Genomic DNA, 26,328 nt, shown 5'->3' with positions numbered 1-26,328 from the left:
TGAAGTTTATTCTGAAAAATGTATACGGTATATAAATATTGTCAAATGAAATGTGCACTTCCAAAGGCTTTGAGAATGCCCAAGTGTATCACTGCATATAAGAATTCCTTGGCAGAAATTTTAGAAAACCCTTCCAAGAGCTCCTTTCAGAACTTAGAAACCCTCCCTTTCTGTGGGCCTTCCAGAACCATTAACCCAGTCACACATGTTGTTAATCGATATCCACAAACAGCCGATTATCTAAGGTACCTGTTCATACAACAATAACAACAACAACACAACTTCATAATGGCTTCATGTAGAGGCAAGACGATAACCAAAGGTCAAGAAAAAATTATCAGGCTCTTTTGAGAGGGAGATATCTTTCTGGAATGCCATTGACTGATAACTCAGTGCACAATGGCAGGAAGTTTTTTCTGTAGTGCTGTTTGCCTGTTAGAGTTTCCAGTCTCTTAGAATCAAAATTTAAATGACTAATGGAATTTGGGCAAGGGAAAAATCAATGGAGCCCTCTATCTTTGAGTGCTTACAGATGGATGGAAGAAGGTGCATGAAAAGAACATTGTGATAATGGCCCTTCAGAGAAGCAGCACATTGCAGAGTATGTTGGTTGTAAAATAAGTGAGATTTACATGAGAAATGAGGCTGTAGCATAGTCAGGCCTCTGTGACAAACAACAGCAACAATAGCTTGTGTGTTCACAAGGCCAGGATCAGTTTTATCCCTACACTAAGCACAATGCCAGGCACATAGTAGGTGCTCCATTGCTCTTCGTTGAATTTGAATGACTGTACTTTTGTTATACCTTTTAAAAGAGAAAGTTACTAATAATAGAGGAACATCCTTTGAGATGTTACTGAACATAAAAAAGCATTCGAGAAACAGTCATGGTTGGGGATGGGAAAGTACCCCAATGTATGAAGGAAATGGGCATTGGTGAAGTTTTCTGAGTCCAAATGAAAAAAAATTGTATTTTCTAAATAGAATTTCTTTAGCGATCACTGTATCTGATTCAAAGAGAGGCACTATTGTCAGACCATCTGAACTACAAATACACAGATCAGGTTGACTCTGAATCTATGTCTGTCTGCATGCGTGACACAAAATAAACTGAAACACCACCAAAAAATGGGAAGAACTGTGTTGTTGAACATAACCCATCGATTTACACAGCCTTAGACCTCTGACTTCAGATCTAAAGGGTGAAATACAGGTGGGGTCATAATTGCTGTTATACTGTATTTGATTACACTTTGGAGTTTTTTTTTGGAAAGGCAATTTCAAATGTCTTAAACACATATTTTATTAAAGATTTCTATTAGAAATGCAATCTGGGGTTCTGCTGAATAGATTCTTTTCAAGACTTGGTGACGGCCTCTGGCTTCAGGCTGTGTTCTGTCTGCATTGTGTGAAAAGAAGACCAATGTGGGTTTGGAAACACACCCATTAGATAAGGAAAAACACCTTTGAATGAAAGGGGAGAGAAATGTGTCTCAATCTGGACAGACCCTAAACTTTTCACTCTTTGGTGGGGAAGAAAGAAGGCAGCCTCAGAGGAGTCTATTGGCAGCAACAGCAAAAGCCAAGAAATGAAACGGAGGCGCACTTCTAAGGGTATCAGATGTTTTTCAAAGGCCTTTTTCCCTGAAAATCAGTCTCTTTTATATGTTCCTGACACTGTGGTTTGAAAACGTAACTTGCTTAGTTTTCTGTAAAGATAATGGCTTTCTGTTTTGAAAAGCTATCTGCTCACACACTGTGAAAAGAAAAAAAAAAGCCATGAGCTTAAATTCAGCAGTCGGTTACGATTTCAATTGTAACACAAATCTGTATCATTTAAAAGTATAATTAACACATTTGTAATTCTTGTCTGACTAGATTGTACTTAAATACGTATGTGCATCTCTCAGAATGATTTTATAATAGTCATGTTATATGTAATATAGCTTTAAACTAAAGTGATTTTTACTTCTACAAAGGATATTAGAACATAAATATTTCTGCTACTTAAAATTTTTCTCAGTCTCAAAAAATTCCAAGGATTTTTCATTTTTACCCTTTCCATAACCCTCTTCACATATGTCCTTATTCATCTTTATTATACCCTGTGCCTAACCTAGTATCTGTTACCTAACAGGTGTTTAATGAATATGCATGGGTGAATGAAGGCCCTGAAAGTGCATTTAGAATTTTTGTGTCCCTCGTCCTTTGCAGTATGCTCCTTAAGTAGCCTGGCTTTTTATCTTTCCAAAGTAATAAGCATTTAAGAGTTGAGTCAGATACCAAGAGTCTGATCCAGAATAGTCTGGAAGATAATGGAGTTCGATTACATGCAGTTTTGTGGCGTCTGGGTAATAACCAAAGAGAAGGCATCCGCCTTTTACCTACTTACTCCCAGGGAAATAATAATAGAGATGTAAGTTCAGCTGGCAGAGATCTCACCCCTAGGGAATGTCAGAGCCAGACAAAAACATAAGGGAAGGTCAGTTACCTTAGTCTGAAGGTCAACCCACTCAACTGATCAGCAAACATTTATTGAGCACCTGCTGTGCCCAGGTGGCTGTGGAAGGTGCAAAGGATGCAAAGCCCTTCCTTGATACGTACAAGGTCGCCCTGTAAGGTGGATTTGGACATGGCCTACCTCCACAGAGCAGCCCTCTGTGTCTCACGCAGGAGAAATTGTCACACTGGCAGTAAGGGCCATAAATGGCTCCATAGGGGGACAAGTGGCAGATGCACTGCCCGCAGTAGCAATCGCCTCTTCCGCTGCACGCGGGGAGTTCCGGGGCCTCCTTGCAGGAGTCGGTGCTCAGCGTGTCCTCCCCACACTCGCAGTGAGGACCCATGTGGCCAGGGTGGCAGGCGCACACTCCACACTGGAAGGAGCCGTTTCCGTTGCTGCATCTGGAGCTGTTCACCTCCACTTCCTTCTGACAGTCACAGCTGCATTCTGGACTGACAAGGATCTCCAGGGCGTCCCCCAGCCCCACAGGCTTTATGACAATGTGCCTGCTTCTTCTCTCACAGTTTGGTATACTCACAGTCACGTTGAACGAAGCCTGGAAAAAAAGAAAATACTAATTATCTTCTGCTAGCCACCAATATGCATGGGAAGAAACAAAGCTGCTTGGGGATCAGCTTTGCGAAAGCATTTATTAGGAAATCTTTGAAAATCGCTTTTGAAATTCTTGAACGGAAAAGTCTAGCTTCAGTGCACTAAGGTAACTTCTGACAGATCATCTAGATGTTTTTTCAGATGACCTATGAGCCGTCTACTTACTGTGTCTCCCACCTTCATGTGAGAGCATTTCTTTTGGTGTGGAAAGGGGGTCCCAGTATTACAGACAGCTGTGAATGACAGGTTGAGTCCTTCTGTGTCTCCTAACACCTCCAGCTCCACCTCAGACCGGAGTTCCTTTAGATAAGACATAAAGAGTTGAATGAAGTCACAACCAAAAAATAGAGCCAGAAGAGAAGAATCTGTGAATCATGTTCATTAAACAACAAATAAATAAAATTAAATTGGGTCTGAAAGGAATTCACCATATCACCAATCAAGCAAAAAAGCAAGCAATACACACACACACACACACACACATCATATTTTATCGAATCTAAGATGCCATCAATTCTAAGATACACCATTATTTTATGACAAGTAAACTATGACAAAATACCTCGAGATCGTTTGGCACTCCATATGAATCAAACCTGTCCGTCTATCATTGCTTTAAAAATTATTTTATCCATTTTGAGGGTTGGAAAAATTTCTCCAGTCCTGAATTGCATTGCTTGGCATATAAAAGGCAAATCTTTTGCTGTATCTCAGTAACAAAATATAACAATAGCTTGCTTTACTTGTATCCTACATATCATCATTTTTAGGTCCCATAAAGCAGCTGGTTGTTACTTTATAAGGAATACAGATCATTCCTCCAACAATGAATATCTGCTTCACTGATATCAGTATTTGTTTCCCTCTTATTCAGTTTTGGTACATTTCTGCACAAACAATAACTTTTCAGTATCGAGTCATAGTGCAAACCTGGAAGATATTTTAAAATAGCAATTGAACTCAACACTACCAACAGTGTACTTAACGAATTGAAGTGGCAATAACACATACAGTTACTGCCAAGATTATACATGTGCAGACCATGAAAACTACATTGTGACTTCCATTCTGTTGAAAGCATTGGTAAGACATGACTAATTATAAAATGTATCCCAATTTTAGAGATGTTAAAATGTGAGAGAAACTGTGCCTTGAAATCAGTGCTGGAATTTATAGAGTCCCTATTGTACATTTAGTATAGAGCCAGGTCTGGGGGAATGGGTATAAGACAGGATTTCTGCCCTCGAGATGATCATCTTGCTGAAAAAAATTAGGTGGAACCAAGTGAAGCAGTTAACGTACAACGTCAGTCAATGTACCATTAAATTAGAAAAAAAAAAATTGTGTAATACATAAGGGTTTGGGAGAGTTCAGGAAAGAGGGCTGTCAGTGAAGACTGAAGTATTAGAAGACTAGTCCTTAATGGCTGTGTTGGATTTAGATGTGTGGAGGGGATGACAATGGTATTTCAGGCGAGGGGACCAAAAGAGAGAAAGCTCAGTGCCAGGAGTGGGACAGAATGGAGAAAAGAGGGGCTCAGCCCAAGCCTGCACCCCTACTGTCCGGGGAGACACCAGACCACAAAGAACCCTGAGGTTTGGAGAGATGAGTTAACACCTGCGGGAAATATTCCATGAAGCTTTTCAGCAGGGGCCTGATTTACTGAAAAGGCAGCTGCAGGGAGGTTTTCTGGAAGGCATGTGCAGGACAGGCCAGAGGAGAGGACAGGAAGATTTAAGTCAAGGAGGCTGGCATGTTGCTACACTCACCACGCCTGAGGCGTGAGGAGCAGGGATGCAGTGGCTGGGATATGCGATGACGGGGCTGGAAGAGGGGAAGACTAGATACAGGGCGTGTGGGTGATGGCAGAGGGGTACGTAGAGGCAACGTTTCCCAGGAGGAAGAATGTCAAGGAAGGGGAAGGGAGAGCTGCTGTTTGGGGAAAGCTAGTGTTATTATTCAGACCTTCTTTATTCCTCTTTCTTTTATAGAAGTTTGTATTTGGGGGACTTCAAAACCAAATTAATTTCAAATAATTTCAAATTAATTTCAAAACCAAATTATTTTTAAAAAACAGAATAAAAACAAATTGTAAAATACTATGAAGTAAGTTATACTTCATCTAAAAGGATTTGATAGAGTCCCTATACCCATTCCATTGATAGAATTTTAAAAGCATATTCTGCTTCAAACTTTCCTGAAATATAATTTTGCCAACTGCATGGTACGATAACCCTGCTTTCCTCCTAATTCTAAGGTGCTGACTGTAAATTCTAAGTCACTCCTCTTCCCTGCTTTGTTATTTGCCCCACGTGGTCACTCCTTCCATAGATGGGCACAGGCTGACTTTTCAGAATGTAGTCTTTGTCAGAGATTAAAGTGTCGTTTCCCAGTCCTAAAGATTATTCCCACCATGTCTTAAGATTTCAATTTCTGCCAATTTAGCATTAACATATACCCTTTAAATCTGTTTTATCTCAACTAGTTACATTACCAGTTTATTCATTCAGAAAATATTTATTGAGTGTCCACTATGTACCAGACACTGTTCTAGGTGCTTGGGAAACAAAAACGTCTAAAATAGCTTACCCCTTGATTGAGTTTATACTATAGTGTGGGAAGACAGAAAGGAAACCACACAATAAATAAGAAAATTATGTAGTACCAGGAAGGTGATAAATGCTATGGAAAAAAGTTAGGGTGGGATAATGAAGATTAAGAGAGTGTGGGCAGGGGGTATAGGCTACAATTTTTAAAAAGTGATCAGGGTGGGATTCATTAAGAGAGTCACTTGTTTCTCTATGACATAAATCACAGCAAGATCCTTTTTGACCCACCTCCTAGAGAAATGGAAATAAAAACAAAAATAAACAAATGGGACCTAATGAAACGTCAAAGCTTTTGCACAGCAAAGGAAACCATAAACAAGACCAAAAGACAACCCTCAGAATGGGAGAAAATATTTGCAAATGAAGCAACTGACAAAGGATTCATCTCCAAAATTTACAAGCAGCTCATGCAGCTCATGCAGCTCAATAATAAAAAAACAAACAACCTAATCCAAAAATGGGCAGAAGACCTAAATAGACATTTCTCCAAAGAAGATATACAAATTGCCAACAAACACATGAAAGAATGCTCAACATCACTAATCATTAGAGAAATGCAAATCAAAACTACAATGAGGTATCATCTCACACCGGTCAGAATGGCCATCATCAAAAAATCTAGAAACAATAATTGCTGGAGAGGGTGTGGAGAAAAGGGAACACTCTTGCACTGCTGGTGGGAATGTAAATTGATACAGCCACTATGGAGAACAGTATGGAGGTTCCTTTAAAAACTACAAATAGAACTACCATATGACCCAGCAATCCCACTACTGCGCATATACCCTGAGAAAACCATAATCCACAAAGAGACATGTACTACCATGTTCATTGCAGCACTATTTACAATAGCCAGGACATGGAAGCAACCTAAGTGTCCATCATCGGATGAATGGATAAAGAAGATGTGGCACATATACACAATGGAATATTACTCAGCCATAAAAAGAAACGAAATTGAGCTATTTGTAATGAGGTGGATAGACCTAGAGTCTGTCATACAGAGTGAAGTAAGTCAGAAAGAGAAAGACAAATACCATATGCTAACACATATATATGGAATTTAAGAAAAAAAAATGTCATGAAGAACCTAGGGGTAAGACAGGAATAAAGACACAGACCTACTAGAGCATGGACTTGAGGATATGGGGAGGGGGAAGGGTAAGCTGTGACAAATTGAGAGAGTGGCATGGACATATATACACTACCAAACGAAGAGCCGCATAGCACAGGGAGATCAGCTTGGTGCTTTGTGACCGCCTGGAGGGGTGGGATAGGGAGGGTGGGAGGGAGGGAGACGTAAGAGGGAAGAGATATGGGAACATATGTATATGTATAACTGATTCACTTTGTTATAAAGCAGAAACTAACACACCATTGTAAAGCAATTATACTCCAATAAAGATGTAAAAAAAAAAAAAAAAGAGGGTCACATTTCAAGAAAGTGAGAGGAAATTAGCCACGCAGATATATGTGAACAGAGTGTTTCAGGAAAAGGGTGCAGCCAATGCAAAGGCCCTAAGGCAGGACCATGTCTGCCTTGCTCTGGGAGCAGAAGAGCAAAGAGAGCAGGTTTGCTGCACTGGAGCAGAATTAGAGGAGAGTAACGCGAGGTGAAGTCAGAGGTGATGGGGTGGAGGGGAACAGACCTGATAGGGTCCTCGTAGGCTGTTATAAAGAACTCGGCTTTTACTCTACGTAAAATGAGAAAGCAATTAGGGTTACCAACAAAAGAGTAATAGGAGTTGACTTAACATGTTTAATGAAACTTCTGGCTGTTTTGCTGAAAACAGATTGTAGGAAGCCAAAGGTGGAAACGGGAAATATCATTTAGGAGGCTTTTGCAATAATTCAGGTGAATGAGGATGGTGGCTCCAATTAGGGTGAGGACAGTAGACGCAGCAATTGGATCAAACTCTAAATAAATTTGAAGGTAGAGTCAACAAGATTTCCTGATGGATTAAATGTACAGTGTGAAAGAAAGAGGGGGGAGTCAAGGATCGTTTCAAGTTTTTTGGTCCTAGCCACATGAAGGATGGAATTACCATGAGTTGAGAAGCAGAAAACTACGGCGAAGTATGTTTGGGAGAGTCCAGGTTACTCTGCTGATGTGCCCACTAACATATCAACTGACTCCTAGATCTCTCCATTTGGATGTTTACTAGAGAAATATAGCACGGTTGCTGGGCAGCATTGAGGGCCAGCTTGAAGTCTGTGATCATGAATTTAAAGTGAGATCCGGTAGCATAATTGTATGTTTTTCCCATTCCCATTCAGCTGTGCAGAGTGGACAGTTGGATTTTACCAGGACCACTGTTGGCCAACCACCTCAAAGGAGTGATAAGGTGCAGGGGAATTGAGAGAGTGTCTAAGGAGTGACCACAATGTTTGAATTTAAGCTGAGGGGCCAGGTGAGAGAGGACATCAAGGGGATGAGGAACTGTACACAGAGGACAGGGTCAATTAATTGGAGATCCTGATGGGTTGGAAGAAATATTAGGGGAACTAGCAAGAGTGAGGTGAAAAGATTGGAAATGGTGAGCAGAGAATGGATTGCATGTAACTGAGACTATCGGCAATGATAACGTTTAAGGTATGACAAGAGTGTGAAGGTATGAGGAGGTAATTAAAAGGGAAGGGAACAAAATCGTTTCAGAAGCAGAGTTCAAGAAACTGAGAGTCCAGGGTACGGGAAGGATCATATATATGTATACATATGGGCTGAAATCATCAAGAAATAAGACAAGAGTGGTGTTGGAGACAGTGACACTGTGAACTAAACGAGAAATGAGGGATATGACCTGAACGTTTGTAGATGACAGCAATTAGGAGTAGTGAGTGACATAATCTAACCAAAATGAAGGAAATCTCAGCAATGATCTAATTGGAATATCATATTGCAAATTTCACCAGGAATATTTTAATGTGAATTTCCCAAAGAAAAGACGTAAATGTTTGTTTGTATGTATCATCTTTTCACTCATTCATTTATTGAGCATATACTATGAACCAGGCAAAACAAAACAAGTCACTTCCCTTCTGGAACTTAAATGCCAACAGAGGACCTTACCCTTGGGAGTATGGGTATTTCAGCAGCTTTTATTATGTGGTTAGGGAAGGAAGGAAAGTAGTGAATGATGGCCAGGTGAATACACATCTGGTATTTAAGGCTTTTTAAATGTCAATACAGCACTGTAAAATACTGAGCTGAAGTTTATCGTCACTAATCATATACACAAATTGTTTGCCTCTGCCCCACTACAAGTCAGAAGCGTTTTATGTTTTCTCTCAATATAGTCTCTTTCCTTCTCTCTCTTTTTTATAGGTTGGAAAGAAATCTAGTCTATGGACCCCCATATTTTAAGGTCCTTTTAGGATACATTTAAAAGATAACAGAACAGAAAAGTAATTTGAACCAGTGCCAAGATCTGTTGCATACCTCGCAGTGACTCATAGAGTTTCAATCATACCTCCAGAGCAAGATGGTTTGATATAAGAATAACAGACACTTCATATTTTTGAGACAGTAAAATGAAGACACAAGATTCACTTCAAATGTTTGATGTCTTGATTTCAACTACTCTGTAAATTATGTGAGTGATTGGAGATGTAAAGTGAGACATAAACTCTGACAGAGCAAGCAGGGGCACAGACAGGGCTGGTCAGACAGGAGGAGAAATATTTTTGACAATTCACTGTTTTCTACTTCGCTTAACTCCTTTGAAAATATTAGTGGCCAGCACTTTTGAGAGTCCTGAGTTAAAGAAAATTGAACGTGTTCTAATTCAGTGAAGAATTGCCATGTGATTTTACTTGATTCTACACATTAAAACTTTACTGCATAAGAGGGAGGAAGGTTTTTATGGTATTTTGTTGACAAGCTTTCCTGTCTGGAAGAATTTCAAGCGTGAACTAGCATGGTGATTAAATTTTTATGTGAGCTAAGAAAGCTGAAGTTTCTGAGGGTATGAATTTTAAAAAAAACCTCTCATCCTATAAGTTTAATGGACCATCTGTATTTTCTTCTTTGAGAAAATGTATTCGAGAAAAAATAACTTGCTTTTCCCTATTAAGGTGAGTTTCAAAATTGGTGGGGTGATGTCAAAAACACTGGGTTTTGTTCTCAAAATACGTGACTCTTCCTTCCCTTAAAATTCTCCCAAGACATCTGTGAGAGGAATCTGGACACAGCTATTTTTAAAAAACTTTCCAGATGATTCTGAAATGTCAAGGAACACTGGTTCAGTCTATGCTAAGTATTGGCATAGAGTGCATATGGGTCATTTATTTGTCATTTTAAAGGATCAAAATTAGAATTTTATTCATCTGCTATTATGTAACTCTGTTTGGAGCAAATATTAGAGCTTTACTGCTTTATAAAAGTTTATTTTTTTCATTCCAGTCTTAACTTAGAACTTCATCTTTGTGTGTGTGTGTGTGTGTGTGTGTTTCTTTGTAAGTAAAGGCAAAAAGGGGGGATGATAATGATATTTAGGAACCGAAATAAAAAAGAGTTGGCAACTGGTCATCCACTGTTGATTGAGTTATAAAACGGTGACATAGAGAGAAAACATAGCAACCCTGTAGGTATGGATCTTATTTTAAGGGAAGAATTCTGTCTTCAGGCACTAATTTACAAAGACAAGGCAAAAGAAAAAAAATGTATTTATGTACATATATGACATAAAACCAGTGGAAATTTTCCTTGGTTCTCAAAAGCAGAAAATCTACAAAGTGGTTCCTGGTGTGCTTTGGTGTTTTTTCCCTTGAGTTATGATTTAGTCTCATTAAGCCTGTGGAGTTAGTTCTCATAGCTCTGTTACTCGTTGGCAATTTAAACTTAATTTTTTTTCAGGCAGAGAAGAGGGAAGCTTAATTGTACGACTCATGAAGCCTTTTCAGTAGAATTAAAATTTTGCAGGTGACAGTGCTGTTGTTGGTTATTACTACAAAAACAACCTTTATGATCGGGTTTATGATTTTTCTACATTCTGCCCCACCTTCCGGGAAGAATATCTGCAAATAAGGTGAACAAAATTTATGTTTTGGATATAATTTTTTATATCCATTAATGCAGAGAGATTTTCTTTGGATAAGCACTGTCTCTACCAACAAAGGAGAGTGCATTTAACAGCCTAAAACATATCTTAGTTTTTAAATACGAAAGAAATGCAAAAAGAAAACCCAGCAGTGAAATATCATACTTCATAAGCCGAGATGATCAGCTGGAGAATGTTTCCAGAGTCCTTCTGTAGCACCCCTACTGTAGCTCCAGGAATGAGTTTTGCATAATTCTGTAAATGAAAAAGAATAAGTCAATCTTTGCTCACTGTAATTGAGAAGGATTAAGTGTGGGTTCAACCTGCTGGTTGAGATCACCTCTCTTTAACTGGCCAGGAGAAACAGGCTCCAGATAATAAACGGGTGTTTCTCCTGAAACTGTAGCCCTGTCTGGTGCTGCTTCCCGTGCTCAGGTGGAAAAATGAAAAGGCCAGAGCTGCTGCTGGGGAAATCCAGCCCCTGTGGTGGCCTTAGTCTAGGGCTGTGATTTACATCACAATGGGACTCAAGTCTCAAATAAAAATAACACTTATATAACATCTTCCATTCGTGGAGCATCCTTTGTCTAAAAAGTTCTGAGCATACTACCAGGAACTGTCTTCTCTTTTTTGTAGCATTGTAGAAACTAAGGTTTGGGTCACGTGGGTCCCTCACTGCTCTCAGGTCGCCCTGCAGGTCATTCAGTCCAGAGGTCTTAATTGTCAATCATTGTCAATCTCTTGGTGGAGCAAAGGAGTGAACTGTTTGGATGCTTGCTGTTAACTCCCGCTTTCCTAGCAGTAATGAGTACACTTTTAGGGATGTCAGCATGGTACTGGGGTTGGTTGGGATCGCTCCCCACACATCATGACCCTGTGAATCAGCACCTACCTTTAAACTATCTGCATTCTCCATCTATGTTGCTTCCCCTGAGATGTCGTTCCTACCAGAGGAGAACTCACAATATTAGCTCATCCCTTCAGGTACCAAACATGGCTAAGGACTGAAGCGTTTCAAAGAAGGCAAATTTCTAGACAGCTGAAAATTACCCCTTCCTTAAGTTTTATGTTTTAAAACTTTATTTTCAAACAGAAAGTTTTCGAAAACGTACAGGACACATTCTTGTCTTCACAAATAAAGACATTCAAGCATACCTTGACTTTTTCCTTGAAGAAATAGTCATACATATCAATATTAACTATAACTCTATAATCGTCAAAGGCTTCTATCCGTAGAATTTGCAGATAGATCACATCCTTACCAAGTGGACCCCAACTGCTATGCTTTCGTTTCATTTATTTGTTTTTAGTTTCTGTCTTCTCCTTGTTAAGCTGTAAGGTATCACTCGCCTACCAATTCACTCATTTATTCATTTGCTCTTGCATTCACCAACATCAATTCAGTAGGCTTAATATGCCGTGCTACATCAAGAAGAAACGATCACTCATTTTGTCAGCTGTTCTCTTCTAAAGTTTCCATGTATTGTGAAATCCGATGACCGAATTTATCACAGTTGTAGGCAAAAAAAGAAAACTAAGCTTTGAGTGAAGAATTTAGGGCATCTCCTAAAGTTCAAGCATAATGATATCCTATCTTATTCCAAAGAAGATTTAAGTAGTTTAGAAAATGCACAAAACTAAATCAGAATTAATAATCATGATAGTAAGTAAATAAATCAGGATAAGGGGAACCCAAGGGAGGAACAAATGAAGCCAGGGTGATGTGGGAACACCAACATGTTTTGGGAGGTCCCGGGCACTTGCAAGAGGTGGGCACCCGGCTCAAATCCAAACCTTCTACTCCTCATTTATGGAAAAATGGGCTTTGGTTTTAATTTGTGAGTTTTGCAATGTTCTACTTATTTCACCATTCATAATTGTGTTTAAGTTTGAAGTTGCTGGAAAGCTGAACTGTTAAAAAAGTGTCAGTCGTCCATCCGCCTTGACACTGTGTTTTATTATTGAAGGGGCTGTGGATAATAATCCAGGTAACATCCCTCCCGTTACTTTGGGCCCCTCCGTCACTGCCTATTGAGGTGGGTCCCCAAGTCAGATAGAACTTGTCAAATACGAGGAAGGCACTGGTTCATCGACTCACTTTTCAAATAAACACATGTCAAAAGGGCCATGAAGCGTGAGAGCTGTGGTTAACAGCAAATACCTAAATGGGAACTTGAATTTCACTCAAGTGGAGCTGGAATGTGTGTAAATTTGACTGGTTCCAGAAGAGAAGGCAGAGGGAAACTTTAGAGTTTGACAAAGAAAGGTTTAGAGCCTTTTGAAAAGGAATTTCAAGGTCCTTAGCTTTGCATGAAACTGCTATCCTTGAAAAATGTCCTGATATCCCCCAGGCCAAGACATAATGGGTATTTTCCAGATGCAATGGTTCAAGGGGCCTCCAGATTCTGGGTTCATTCTTGGTTAACAAAGCCAAATCCATCTAATTCCTAAAGCATAATTACGATCCTGCATGTGGTGTGACATTTGGCTACTAGGACGAGTGGTTTAACATTAATCACATTTGTTGATCGTCACCAGAGTGAGGGTACAAAGGAGTTGGCATGTAGGAGAAGTACCCAGGATGACACTGACCATTGTGGAGAGGAAGACTATTAATTAATTTCTGGATGCTGATTCCCCCCAAAACACTGCAAATAACTAACTAAGAACATGGACAATTTGGCTTCTTGATCTAACACTGTAAAAACATTACACTTTAAATCTTGTAGTATTATGATTACTGTAAATATCATGTGTCAAATTCATTTCTGTCACTAAAGCCCTAAAGTGTTATTATAAATTGCCCTGATTAAACATGTTTAATGTTAGAAAAAGGATGATTTTGCATGCCTGGGTGTGATCAATTATAGCAGTGTGACCGGAAAAGAGAACTCTTGGGTATTAGAAATGATGAACTCTGAAGACGCGACGTGGCATGAGCTGAGTAGAAATGCAAACTCCTATGCTTGGACTTGAATTTCTTGGGCTTACGTTCCCTATTCTCTGTCCATGGATTATCTTAATTATGGATTTTCTCCCTTTCCTCCCCACCATGCCACCCAGGAGTTTCTGAGGTTGCTTTTCTCACTCGTGTTTGCAAGCTTGGCTTTTTCTGTTCACCTTCATTTCCTTAACTTCTTTCATCAAGGCCTAGTTTTTCGTTCACATTGCCCCAACCTCAAAAAAGATTTTGTATTTGTCCAACAGTCTGCATTTGCTCCCTAGAAATCTCCTGTTTGTCAAGGCTAGAGGATCAGAAGTGGACAGGCCGCGATTTAGCGGGCAGGCGTCGAAGGCTTCAGAAGATAGTACCTGGATTCACACCTGCACACTTCAGGTTCCTCTCAGAGAGCGTCTCTAAGTTCAGGGCCTCTGGGCGTCCGGCTGCCAGAAATCAGGGGTGCACCCCTGCTGGGCTGAGGGCAGGGGAGCCACAGCCCCACATACCTGCAGCCCCAGGTAGCCGTAGACCGGCTGTTGGTTGGTTTTCTCTTTAAAGAGACTCAGGTTGAGGACCTTGGCAGCCTCTAGGCTGCTCTTGGTGCTATACTGCTGTTCTCCCCATGGAAGAGACAGCTGCCGATGGGGCCTTCATTCCTGCTTTGACTGCACTTCCTGTTGGGTTCACTCTCACCTCCAGGTTCAGAGTCTGGCTCTGTTCTGGGTTACAGTTTATTATTGGCTGTATCCTTGCTGGGCATTGTGATTGGGTTTTTGCCTTGGATGGTGACTCGAACGTGCCCTCATGTCCTCCTCTGGTGACATTTCTGCTATAGCATCATGGGTTCCTCGCCACCTCAGACCTGTCAGCCACCATTTTACACAGACCACACTTCTCATGTGCCTCGTCAGAGGGGGGGAAGTCGGAAGTCAACTGGCCGCATATCTGCTAGTAGCATTTTAATAAAGAATTTGTAAAACCAAATATTTAGAGCAACCTGCTTCTTCTCGTTAGGCCTTGTGCTTGCTTAACTCTTTCTATGGAGCCTCACTGATGTGGAGGGATTTTATGCTTAGCGCCGTTTATTTTCAACATTATATGATTAACCAACGTCACTGTTCTTGTTCTTTAACTATACTTACTAAATATTTTTTTGCTACATTTTTTTTTTTTTTTTTTTTTTTTTGTGGTACGCGGGCCTCTTACTGTTGTGGCCTCTCCCGCTGCGAAGCACAGGCTCCGGACGCGCAGGCTCAGCGGCCATGGCTCACGGGCCCAGTCGCTCCGCGGGCATGTGGGATCTTCCCGGACCGGGGCACGAACCCGCGTCCCCTGCATCGGCAGGCGGACTCTCAACCACTGCACCACCAGGGAAGCCCGATATATAGTTTTTGATTTATTTATTCTACTTATTTTTGGCTGCATTGGGTCTTCGTTGCTGCACGCAGGCTTTTCTCTAGTTGTGATGAGCGGGGGCTACTCTTCGTTGCTGTGTGCAGACTTCTCATTGTGGTGACTTCTCTTGTTACGGAGCACAGGCTCTAGGTGCACGGGCTTCAGTAGCTGTAGAGCGCAGGCTCAGTAGTTGTGATGCACGGGCTTAGTTGCTCTGCGGCATGTGGGATCTTCCCGGACCAGGGCTCGAACCGGTGTCCCCTGCATTGGCAGGCGGATTCTTAACCACTGTGCCACCAGGGAAGTCCCTAACCTTTAAAGATTTTAAGCCTTCGTTTTACCTGGAAAAGTGAGTACCTTGCCTGGTCACAGGGCTAATAAGTGGTAGAAACAGGTCTTGACTTTAAAGCAAGCACTCACTGGGCTCTACGTGCTCACTGTGCAAATGCCAACAGCCATGGCGGGGTGGGGGGGGGTCTCATTGGAAAGTTAAGGTAATAATGCCTGGTATTTATATATATATAGGGGTTTAGAGATTATAGAACACTTTCCTACTCAAAGCAAAAGAAAGGAAGAAAAAGCTTTGTGTCCGTAATCACTTTCACATTGAAAGGCTACATCTTGAAAGAAACGTAAGAAGTCGTGAAACCATAGAGGCAAAAACATTTTTTTTTTCCTGGGGGACTGTACTGTACTTTTTATCTGGTCAAAGTAAAACAGCTCTTTGCAGGTGAAAGCCCGCTTTTGTCAGGAAGTGTGCTTCTTCCAGAGCTGGGGGCCGGCTGGGTTGGCTGAAATAAGTCCTTCTGAAGGTAATCAGTAGGCTTTCTTCCCGTGAGGTCTTTCATTTTTGTGAGGTTTTATTCTCCTGTTCATTATCGGTAAACGCAGGGCCCCCGATATTATGCAAAAGTTTACCCCCAGGCTTGACTGTGTTACTAGGACTCCCAAGATTCCAAAAAGAATATGTAATTGTTTCTGGCACTAGGTAGCGTGAATGTCTGTCTCTGGGTTGCCTGATATCGGCTTTGCCTTCAGGCTTTTAATTGTCAGCATTCCACAGTCAGACCGGCAGCGATGGGGGTGTGCTAATTAGATCAGGTGCTTGATCTTGAAGTCTGTACCAGCGATGACTAGGTAGTCGGCTTCGGAACTTTTGAGCACTCCCTGTCTTTCTCCCAGTCTGCCCTGGAATGTAATTATCTTGTCAGCCGAGAAGCTGCAGCGCACAGCTGAACGAGTGCTCGGCAGCAGTCACAGTGCGATAAGGGAAGACAAATGGCCCACCGTGCGTGACTGTTCTGAGACAAACAATTGCACAGAGAGGCACTGGAGAATGGAGGCTGAGAACAAAGGGTCTACACTGAGTATTTGTTCCTGAAGATACTTCAGATCGTCTCTTAATAAGATTACCCTGCCTTTTTTTTTTTTTTTTTTTTTTTTGTGGTACGCGGGCCTCTCACTGTTGTGGCCTCTCCCGTTGCGGAGCACAGGCTCCGGACGCGCAGGCTCAGCGGCCATGGCTCATGGGCCCAGCCGCTCCGCGGCATGTGGGATCTTCCCGGACCGGGGCACGAACCCATGTCCCCTCCATTGGCAGGCAGATTCTCAACTACTGCGCCACCAGGGAAGCCCCCTGTCCATTTTAAAATCAGATGTTTTTAAAACTATTGAATTGTATGAGTTTTTTGTATATTTTGGTTATTAACCCTTTATCGGGTTGCAAATATTTTCTCCTATTCTTTGGTTGCCTTTTCATTTTGTTGATGGTTTCCCTTGCTGTGCAGAGGTGTTTTAGTTTGATGTAGTCCCACTTATTCAGTTTAACTTTTGTTGACTTTGCCTTTGCCTTTGGAGTCAGATCCAAACAATTACTGCCAAGACTGATGTCAAGAGGAGCTTACCACCTATGTTTTCTTCTAGGAGTTTTATAGTCTTAGGTTTTACATTTAAGTCTTTAATCCATTTTGAGTTAATTTTTGTGTATTGTGGAAGATAGTGGTCTAGTTTCATCCTTTCACACGTGGATGTCCAGTTTTCCCAGCACCGTTTATTGAAGAGATGGTCCTTTTCCCATTGTATATTCTTGCCTCCTTCATTATAGATTGATTGACCACACATGAGTAGGTTTATTTCTATCATATGATCCAGCAATTCCACTTCTGGGTATTTATCCAAAGAAAATGAAAACACTAATTTGAAAAGATACATGCACTCCATTTTCATTGCCGCATTATTACAAATAGCCAAGATATGGAAGCAACCTAAGGGCCCATCAATGGCTGAATGGATAAAGAAGACATTGTATACATATACAATGGAATATTACTCAGTGATGAAAATGAAAGGAATCTTGCCATTTGCTACAAGAATGGACCTTGAGGGCATTATGCTAAGTTAAACAAGTCAGACAGAGAAAGACAAATACCATATGATTTCACTTACACATGGAATCTAAAAACAAACAAAACTAATCAAATCAGAACAAAATAAACAAACAAAAAAGCCAAGTTCATAGATTCAGGGAACAGATTGGTGGTTGCCAGGGGTGGGGAGGTGAGGGTGGGGGCAGGAAGTGGGAGTGACATGAGTGAAGGAATCCAAAGGTATAAACTTTCAGTTATAAAATAAGTCATGGGACGTAATGTACAGCATGGTAACTATAGTTAATAATACTGTATTGCATATTTGAAAGTTGCTAAGATAGTAAATCTTAAAAGTTCCCATCACAAGAAAAAAATGTTGCAACAGTGTGATGCCAGGCGGTAACTAGACTTATTGTGGTGATCTCTTTGGGCTGTGTATACAAATATTGAATTGTTATGTTGTACAGACAAAACGAACATAATGTTATATGTCAATTATACCTCAATAAAAAAAAAGAAAAGAAAAAAATGCAAAATCTCAGGCCTCAGCCCAGACCTCCTAAATCAGAGTCTATATTTTAACAGCCTCCCTGGGTGCTTGGAGACACCAAGGGAGATTTTTAGAAATACTGATGCCTGGGTCTCAGCCCCCGAGATACTGATTTAATTGGATCAGGGTGTGACCTGGGCCTTGGATTTTTTAGAAAGCTTCTTAGATGATTCTAATGAGCGCCAAAGTTTAAGAATGTCTGGTCCACACCATTCTTGTTGTCAAGAGGATGCTTCCAGGAATAGCTCTGGCAATTTGGAAAATAAAGGTGTTATGTTTTTAAAACTATACACCTGTAACCCATATGGGGTCCTCAGTTTGTCATACACCTGTGACATCTATTTTCTACTCAACAACAAAAGTGGTGGTTTTGAATGCCTTCTATCCATGGAATAGCACTAAGACCGGGGGGTCTTGTTTTAGCCTACCTTTCCCACTCCATCCCCTTCTACCCCAGCTCACATCAGGCTGACAAACCTCTTTTCAGTTTGTCAAACACACTGAGCACTGAGTACTTTGCTACCTCAGGGCCTTTGCACACTCCTTCTCCTCTTGACTGCTCTTAACCTTCAGGTTGCTGCTTTATTCATCACTTCTTAAAAAGGGTCTTCCCTGAAGATCCTATGGAAGTAAGGTCTTACACTCTCCTCTTCCATTATTCCCCATTGCTGTACTCTCTGTTCCATTTTTCTTAGTAATTCTTTCAAAGCTTTTAGTATGTGGCCCAAATATTGCATGAACATACTAAAACATAAAAAATTATTTGCTGTTTAGAAATTCAAATTTAACTGGACATCCTGTATTTTTATGTGCTAAATCTGGCAACCCTATAGAAGAAGTATGCCAACCCCTGAATTAGTGAATAAAATGTGCCCAAATTGTTCAAGCTCAACAAAATTTTCTGTTTCAAAAATTTTCTGATTACTTTTTGAAGATTCAAGACCGTAAGGGCAACAAGATACTGAACAATGTTGTAACTAACAGTGGCCCCGCTGTAGCCTAGTTTGAGCTCTTTCAGATAATGAGCCATAAAGTTAAAACATATAATACTCTCAAATTTCTCTTATGTTTGGGAGCTGTCAGTTTAACTTGTCCCTTGTGCCTTGATGTCCTCTGTAATTGTGTGAAAGGCTGTGCCGTGTGGAGAATGCATGGGTACAGTTAAACTCGGCATGCTGGTCCAAGAAGGGGTGAGCTTCCTTTAATCATAGCTGTAATTTGGTCCAGCCTCACAGATAGAGAGTGGCCACCTGCAGCCATAGGAAAGGCTTCTGGGGATAGATAGGTAACTGAGTCCCCTCACACTGTGGACCCTCCTAGGAAGGGAAGTGTAGGTACACAGCTTTGAGCACCTTGCAGCATGGAGAAGAGCCTTTGAAGGAGCTGAGTTTGTTCACAGATGTCAGAGTCCTCACCAGTAGGGCACTTTCAGGGATAAGAAAAGGGGTTACTAGAAATAATTTGTTGGTCCTATTAAACATGTTGCATGAATGTATAAAAAAGTAACCAAGTATCATTGGAATATGTAAAAACGTGACCTGGTAGGTAAAGGTGTAGTAATTCTAGATGTTCTGGGGCTGCTAGGGGTGGGCAGCAAGTTTGCTTTTATTTTAAAACACACACCCTCTAAGTCTGGCAACCACAGATTCAGAATTCTGCAGAATGACCCTGATTTCATCTAATGCTATTCTTATTAATGAAAGTGGTTGTTCGACATATAACTAAGTGCAACTTAATTTTTATGCCTTTTTAAGACTGTAAATATGTAAACACATTCCAAAAATTTGAACATACTTAATATGTACAATCTGATACCAATTATGTTAAAACATGTAAATGCACGTAAAAACAAAAGAGAAGACATTCTAAAATGTCAAGAATGGTTAGCTGTGCCTAAGTAGTGAGTTTATGAGTGATCTTTATTTTCTTCATTGTGCTTTTCTGTATCTCCCTCTTTTTTTTTAAATAATGTATTAATTTTATCATCAGAAAAAGAGTAATTTAATGTGTGGTTTTTCTTTTTTGTTTTTTGGGTTTTTTTTCCCAACAGTCCCATGTTTTTGGTAGGAGAGTAACTAAGTGATACAACCACTTTGGAAAGCAACTTGGATACACCCAGGGGGGTTGAGGATGCCACTTCCCTGTGACCCAGGGGCTTCACTTCCAGACATGGATCCTCAACAGAGAACATGCCTGCAAGGATGTGCATGGCTGCAACAATTGTAATGCTGCAGGATTGGAAATGATCTGAAGCCCTCAGGTACAAATGAACATGCTACAGTAAATACACGTAATGAAATATGTATAGCAGTGGAACAGAGTAAACATGAGCTCTAAGTGTTTCCACAGATAAGCCTCAAAAACGTAACTTTGAGCACCACAATGTGAATGTACTTAATGCCACAGAACTATATGCTTAACCTATAAAATGGTAAATTTTATGTTGGGTATATTTTACCATCATTTAAAAAAAAACCCCAAACATAACATTGAGTCCAAAAGCAAACTATGGAAATAATACATACAGCATGAAATTAAACTTGTGAGCCCAAACTACGTAATTAGTTATGGGTAGACATATGTTTTAATGCTTCACATAATAAACATGGGAATGATAAACACTAAGTTCAGGATACTGGTTACTTCTATGGAAGGAAAGAGGGAGGTGGGCAGTTACACAGCAGGCAACTGGATCTGAAATGTTTTATTTCTGTAAAATATCGGAAGCAAATATAGTGGCAAAGTGTTAAGATTGGAGAAAGCTGGGCAGGAGGTACGTGGGTGTTCATTGTGTTACTCTATTTTTCCATGTGCTTGAATGGTATCATCATAAGAGGCCTACAGCCTGTGTCAGACCATGTGTCCCCTATTCCCCCTTTGGCCGAAACCTCGATAACGGTCACCTTAGAGACTAGCTATTTTTGGTCGGTTGGCCAATGGCATAAGCTCCCTAACTGTGGGACCCGTTCTTACCGCTCAGGACTTAAATATCACACAAGGCAGAATCCAGATGTGTCTCTTTTCAAGTCCACACATATTCAGATGGCTCTATTTGTCTAAGTTAACAGCAAGAGTAAGTAAAATCCAGTGTTTACTGGCCTTGAAGGACTCTGCCGTTTGCAGCGAATGCTCTGCTGCTCCCGTGGGCTCTGTGCTCTTACTGTTCAATGACTTTCAAAAGCCGGTTACTTTGTGAAAAGGCTGCTTCTCTGTTGGCCTAACGGTTAGGAATGGGCCTGCTCTTTCACTGCAGAAACTCAAGTTCAGTTGTGACTTAACTCACTGTTGGGGCTGTTGACTCAAACTGTCTGGGCTCAAATCCTGGCTCTCACATGCAACTTGCTTTTGGATTTTTGGGGGTGCTAAAAAGGAGATTAAAAGATAAAGTGAGTTAAAATAGTTAACCCCAGCTGCCACCTAATAAGCCCTCAGCAAACCTTCCCTATTATTCTCATGGTCATAGTTGCTGATTCTCTCTGGCCCTCACTTTCCACCTCTATAAAGTGAAGGGCCAGCACTGGGATACCCTCAGCATCGAAGGTAGTTTTAAGATTGCCGATTAATTTGCTGCCCCTTCTAATAAAAATGGTGAATAGAAAAGAGTAAAAACATTGACAGATGTGAAAACTCTGGCCCCTCAGGAAAACTCTGCCTTGGGGTCTCTAGAATATAACCTCTAAAATAACCTCTAACCTTTAGGTAAATCATTGGCTTACAAGTCTGCTAATGCTCTTGAGTCAGACACTGTGTCTTCTTCTCTCTAGTCACCAACCCTGGCCTGGCTCATGGATGTTTGATAAATGAATGAATGAATGAAGACTATGGTCAATAGCACCCTGGTTCTAATGATGTTAGACATTCTGGGTATTATGTAAATCTTGAAATATTTAGGCCTAGTATTGATGAAATCTCATTTTATATTTCTACATGGGTTGGCCTAAGAAGGCATCTCATTAAGACCCTGACTATAAATTTGTATCTTTTTTTCTGTGTGTTTATTTTCTGGATGATGAGTCCTTGTGTTCTTTAGAAGAAAAGTACTCTGTGTAACCTAGGGTGTAACTACTGATGATTTTTCGTGTTTATGGTTTATTAATTAGTCTGGAAAATACTTCCAACCACTTTGCCCTGATAATCTGAGGACACGAGTTTGTTTTTTCCAAAATCTCCCTCTCTGAGAGGTGTTTTTATTAATGAGGAAAGTGCAGGCAGCTGGCTCTCCTTGGTCTTTATTCTCAGATACCAGCGAATAAAGAGAAATCAAAATCCTTTTCCATTACACTTGAATTGAGAGCAATTTATTAACTCCATGGACGTTTCTCGTAATCCAGAAGTTCTCTTTTTAATTCCTACATGATTTTATTTTCATTAAAAGCATAAATTTGGAATTCCCATAATTACAGGGTGGAGTTCATAGATAAAGAACAACTTTTTAGACCGTGCCCTAAAATTAGCTATATTACAGCTAACTATACTTTATCCGTGTGTAAATCATTGGAATTTATGGTGATTTGCGCCCCCTCCAGGTCCAGAATCATTGACTACCAAAGCTGGAGGTCATCCACTCCTGTCCTTTTATTCAGTAAAAACCGATCCGAGAGATAAAGGGATTCTCACTGGAAAAAAATTGTTTTGGTCTTTTCCAACAGTAAACATTATAAAGCAAAACAATAATAGAACAGGCTACAAATAGCAAAAGGGTCCAATTATTGTTTTATCTCCCTCCCTAATTTCTCTGCCTCCTTTCAGTTCCCTTGCTATGGTGAAAAGCTCAAAAGATGAGGAGAAAAAGGAAAGAAAGGGTGAAATAAAAACTGGGTTTTTGATTCCTGAAAAATTGAAACTTGTATATGGTAGACAATTTCAGAAGCCACACTTCTGAAACATCAGGCTCATAGCATATCGCAGCAGCCTTTGTTTTTGGGTTAATGACCGTCAAGTGGTTAATCACTCGGGTTTTCCTTTTACAGACTAGGAAGAAGGCTCTGGAGCTTATCCAACAGGGTGATCCCAAGGCTGATGGCAGAGTGTTCCTTTCCTCTCTAGTGCCAACTGGATTCAAGTGCAGAAGAAACAGCCAAGGCTGCAGGAGACCATAATGGTAGGTCAGGCTCCCCCACCTGCTCTTGGACATGGGCTCCCTTGACCTTGACAGGCATTTGTCACACAAAACTCCAAATCTCTATTTAGAAACTTTAAGCCCATTTGAGAAAAAATGAAGTGCTTGCATTGCAGTTTTTTGTTTTTTAATTCATTCAACAAATACTTACTGAGAATCTACTTTGTATTGAGAATTGGCCTAAACAGAAAGATGAGCGAGACCCACCATGCTCTTTACAGAGTTAATAATAGAAGATTTTTTACCTCCAGAGGGGAGGGCCTTTTTGTTGGTAGAACAACCTGCTTGGGCCCCTGTCCCCATGCTTTAGACCCATCATTCTGTCCTAATAACCACAGGGACATCAATTAGTGGCCACAGATGTTAGTGAAGTGTCTTTTACCAATACATCTTGTTTACTTTCTAAGTGGTGTTTCAACATTACATCATAAACACCAGGTCATACAATTATTATTACATATATATACAATAACAATTAACGTCATAAAACTCATCTTTTCCAGCCAGAGGTAGACATTTTGAAAGATAATGGGATATTTTAAAGTCTTGCAAATAATCCCAGGTGATTAATAACAGGATTTGACAATGTAGTAAAAAATGCTAATTTCATTGCTTTTCTCTCAGTCTCTCATTAGCAAGGAAAGACTAGTCAAATTAGACAGTTGGGGCTTAGTAGCCTGATACTAAATTGATGTAAATTAACAGTAAATATTTGAAAACAGCAGAGGAGATAAAAAAAATTTTTTTTAAAGCTTGGGTAATTGAATCCTGATTCAAAATGGTATTTAGCAGTTGAATGTAATATACTACCTACTACTCAGTCTATTATCTATCATTATCTTTTGAACCCTGTAATTGGACAAACAGGAAACTATCCATGATAATAAGTTTGTTCAAAATCATCTGTTTGCTGGAGTCTGGGGCACACACTGCAGTCATAATGAACAGGAGGCAAAACTGCTCACTGTAGCCTTTCCATTGTTTGTTCATCTCCGTTACCACAAAGTACGGCAACATACACACCTGGGCAGTCCAAGGCATCTTACCAAAATTATTTTAAAAAATAGTCATTTTTTCTTGCGTTCCATGAACGGGCAACATAACTCTTTATTTGCTGCAAGATGGGCACCATTGAACCTGACCTAGCTCCTGTCCCGGGTGTGTGTACATAACTGTGCTTAACACAGAACTGGGGCAAACAGTTTGCCTCCTGGAATTTCCATTAGATCCAACCACTTAGTTGCTTTATTTATCCTATCACTGGTTTTATTTTTCAGTGATTCTTTGGTCGTTATGCTGCCTCTATCACAGCTATCCAAACATCAGGTCACATAGGGCTCCTGCACACATAGGGCTCCTTCTAAGAGATTTAAATGGAAAGGCAACCCAAGCCATTACTGGTCTATTTTCAGTTTCCATTATCAATAAAACAAGAAACCAGCATTTTCATGCTGTGCAAAACCTTCAGGGAAGTGCAATGCTGCTGTCATTATCTTTAGACCAGGCTGCCGTCTACTCCCACTAATGCAGAGGAAATGATGAGTCCATCAGAATGAAAATAAAATAATGAAAGGATCAGAGTCACAGAGCGGGCTGCTGGCCTGGTCCACTGCATGGCTCCCTGCAAATGTCCCTTTGAATTTAGTGGAGCCTAGATGGTAAAACCACAGGTCACAACGGAACATAAATTCACCTCCTAATGAGATTAGTAGGCAGGCAAAATAAATGTCCTGCTGTTACGTTAGAGGCAGGCTCTAATCTGGTGTTTTCCTTGGAAATGATCATTTCCTTTGCAACAGGGAACCGTGGATGCAACCTGTTTAAATCTGACAGATTCTGTTTTGCCACAGAGCTATTTTTCACCTTGCTCTGTCTTTTTAATAGCAATTTTGAGGAGGCATTTGAATGAGTTGTGTCTTAAAGACTATTACCAAAGTGAGTTATGGGTGTCTCTATTCGTGGTCATCAATCGTGTTTCCCAGATCCCTCTTTTAAGAAAACTTTGTGCAACTTCTCCTCCCCTACCTAAACAAGGAGCCTTGCTTTGGAGGAGGTGTGGTGACCCCCAGGGTCCTCTCACTCTAGCCTTACGAATCAAAGGCAGAATAGACTCACTATTGTATTTGGGGTACTTTTAAAAAATCTTTACTGCAACTCTACTACTTAAAACCACTGGAAACGAGTATCACATACTAAAAAGCCTTAAGAAAATGCCTAGATCAGGTGAACCCACATGGTCTCTGAGTAGAACAAAGCCCTCGAGTATGTAGCTAGATTGCAAGGGACTTCCTTCGTTTTCAGCAGAAGGCAGTCTCACCTGGAGTACAATACCCTCCTCTCATTAAAAATGCAAGATAGGATCTCCTCCTGGATCCTTTCTACAGAACTTGATGCAAGTTCATGGATTGTACCGTCCTGAGCAGTGAGTGGCATTTAATCAAAGCCTTCTGTGAAATAATCTCAGTGTTTCCTGAGCTCTGTAAATTCACCAAGCGAGTTAAGAGGTCCTTTCAAAAGGAATGGGAGACTCGACTTTGAATTTAGGAGTATTTGAAGCTTCTGCATAGAAGGTACAGACGATTTAACGGACACATATTTTCTCAACATTTTCTAGGACTCAGGCTGGAGATTCCTCCTCTGTGAAACTGCCCATGAGGAATAATAGATCATTTGCTAGTACCCCAATGCATGGCATTTTGACATATTGTTTTTCTGAGGCTGGAAAGAAGCCACAGAAAACTTTTGCACTTGTAATATGTGTTTTACTGTGTATGCAGTGATTTATGAACATTTTTTTCATCTAACAAAACAATTTCCTTTCTGCCATTGGTGCTTCCATTCAAAAACCTGAACTGCAAATCCAGCTACTTTAAGGGAGAAATTATCTTTTGGCCCAGGGTTTAACAAATTTTTTTCTTTCAACTTTTCACTTCTCAATAGTTTGAGTTGTATCTCTACTTGTGTATTTTCTATGTATCGAATTTGCAAATGTCAGAGATTTAAGTCAAGTCTCCTCCCATTCTCATAATTTTCTCTGCTCACTGTTAACTCAAGGGAAGATAGATTGATTTTCCATTAGATAGGTGGTCCTGTGTTTATTGGGACTCTCTTCCAACTTTTCATTTCCATAACTGTTTCTTCCTTATCCCACCATATCTGTCCTCCACTCTCTGCTGCACCTCTGTGTTTATAAT

General features: G+C 40.4%; 1 protein-coding gene across 6 annotated transcripts in view; it reads right to left on the bottom strand.

The window, feature by feature from the left end:
* ITGB6 (integrin subunit beta 6) overlaps window positions 1-26,328 on the bottom strand; it is a 67,644-nt gene that overhangs the window by 23,115 nt on the left and 18,201 nt on the right. For all 6 annotated transcript variants that reach the window (XM_060301496.2, XM_060301497.2, XM_070045858.1 and 3 more), the window contains 3 exons: window positions 10,929-11,018; window positions 3,281-3,415; window positions 2,642-3,059 (listed from right to left, as the gene is read on the bottom strand). In XM_060301496.2, coding sequence (XP_060157479.1) covers window positions 2,642-3,059; window positions 3,281-3,415; window positions 10,929-11,018 — 643 coding nt within the window. The remainder of the gene's footprint in view (window positions 1-2,641; window positions 3,060-3,280; window positions 3,416-10,928; window positions 11,019-26,328) is intronic.

The sequence above is a fragment of the Globicephala melas genome, chromosome 7 (genome assembly GCF_963455315.2).
Source record: "Globicephala melas chromosome 7, mGloMel1.2, whole genome shotgun sequence".
Lineage (NCBI taxonomy): Eukaryota > Metazoa > Chordata > Mammalia > Artiodactyla > Delphinidae > Globicephala > Globicephala melas.
Note: the sequence above shows the minus strand (reverse complement) of the source record. Positions and strands in the feature narration are given on the sequence as shown.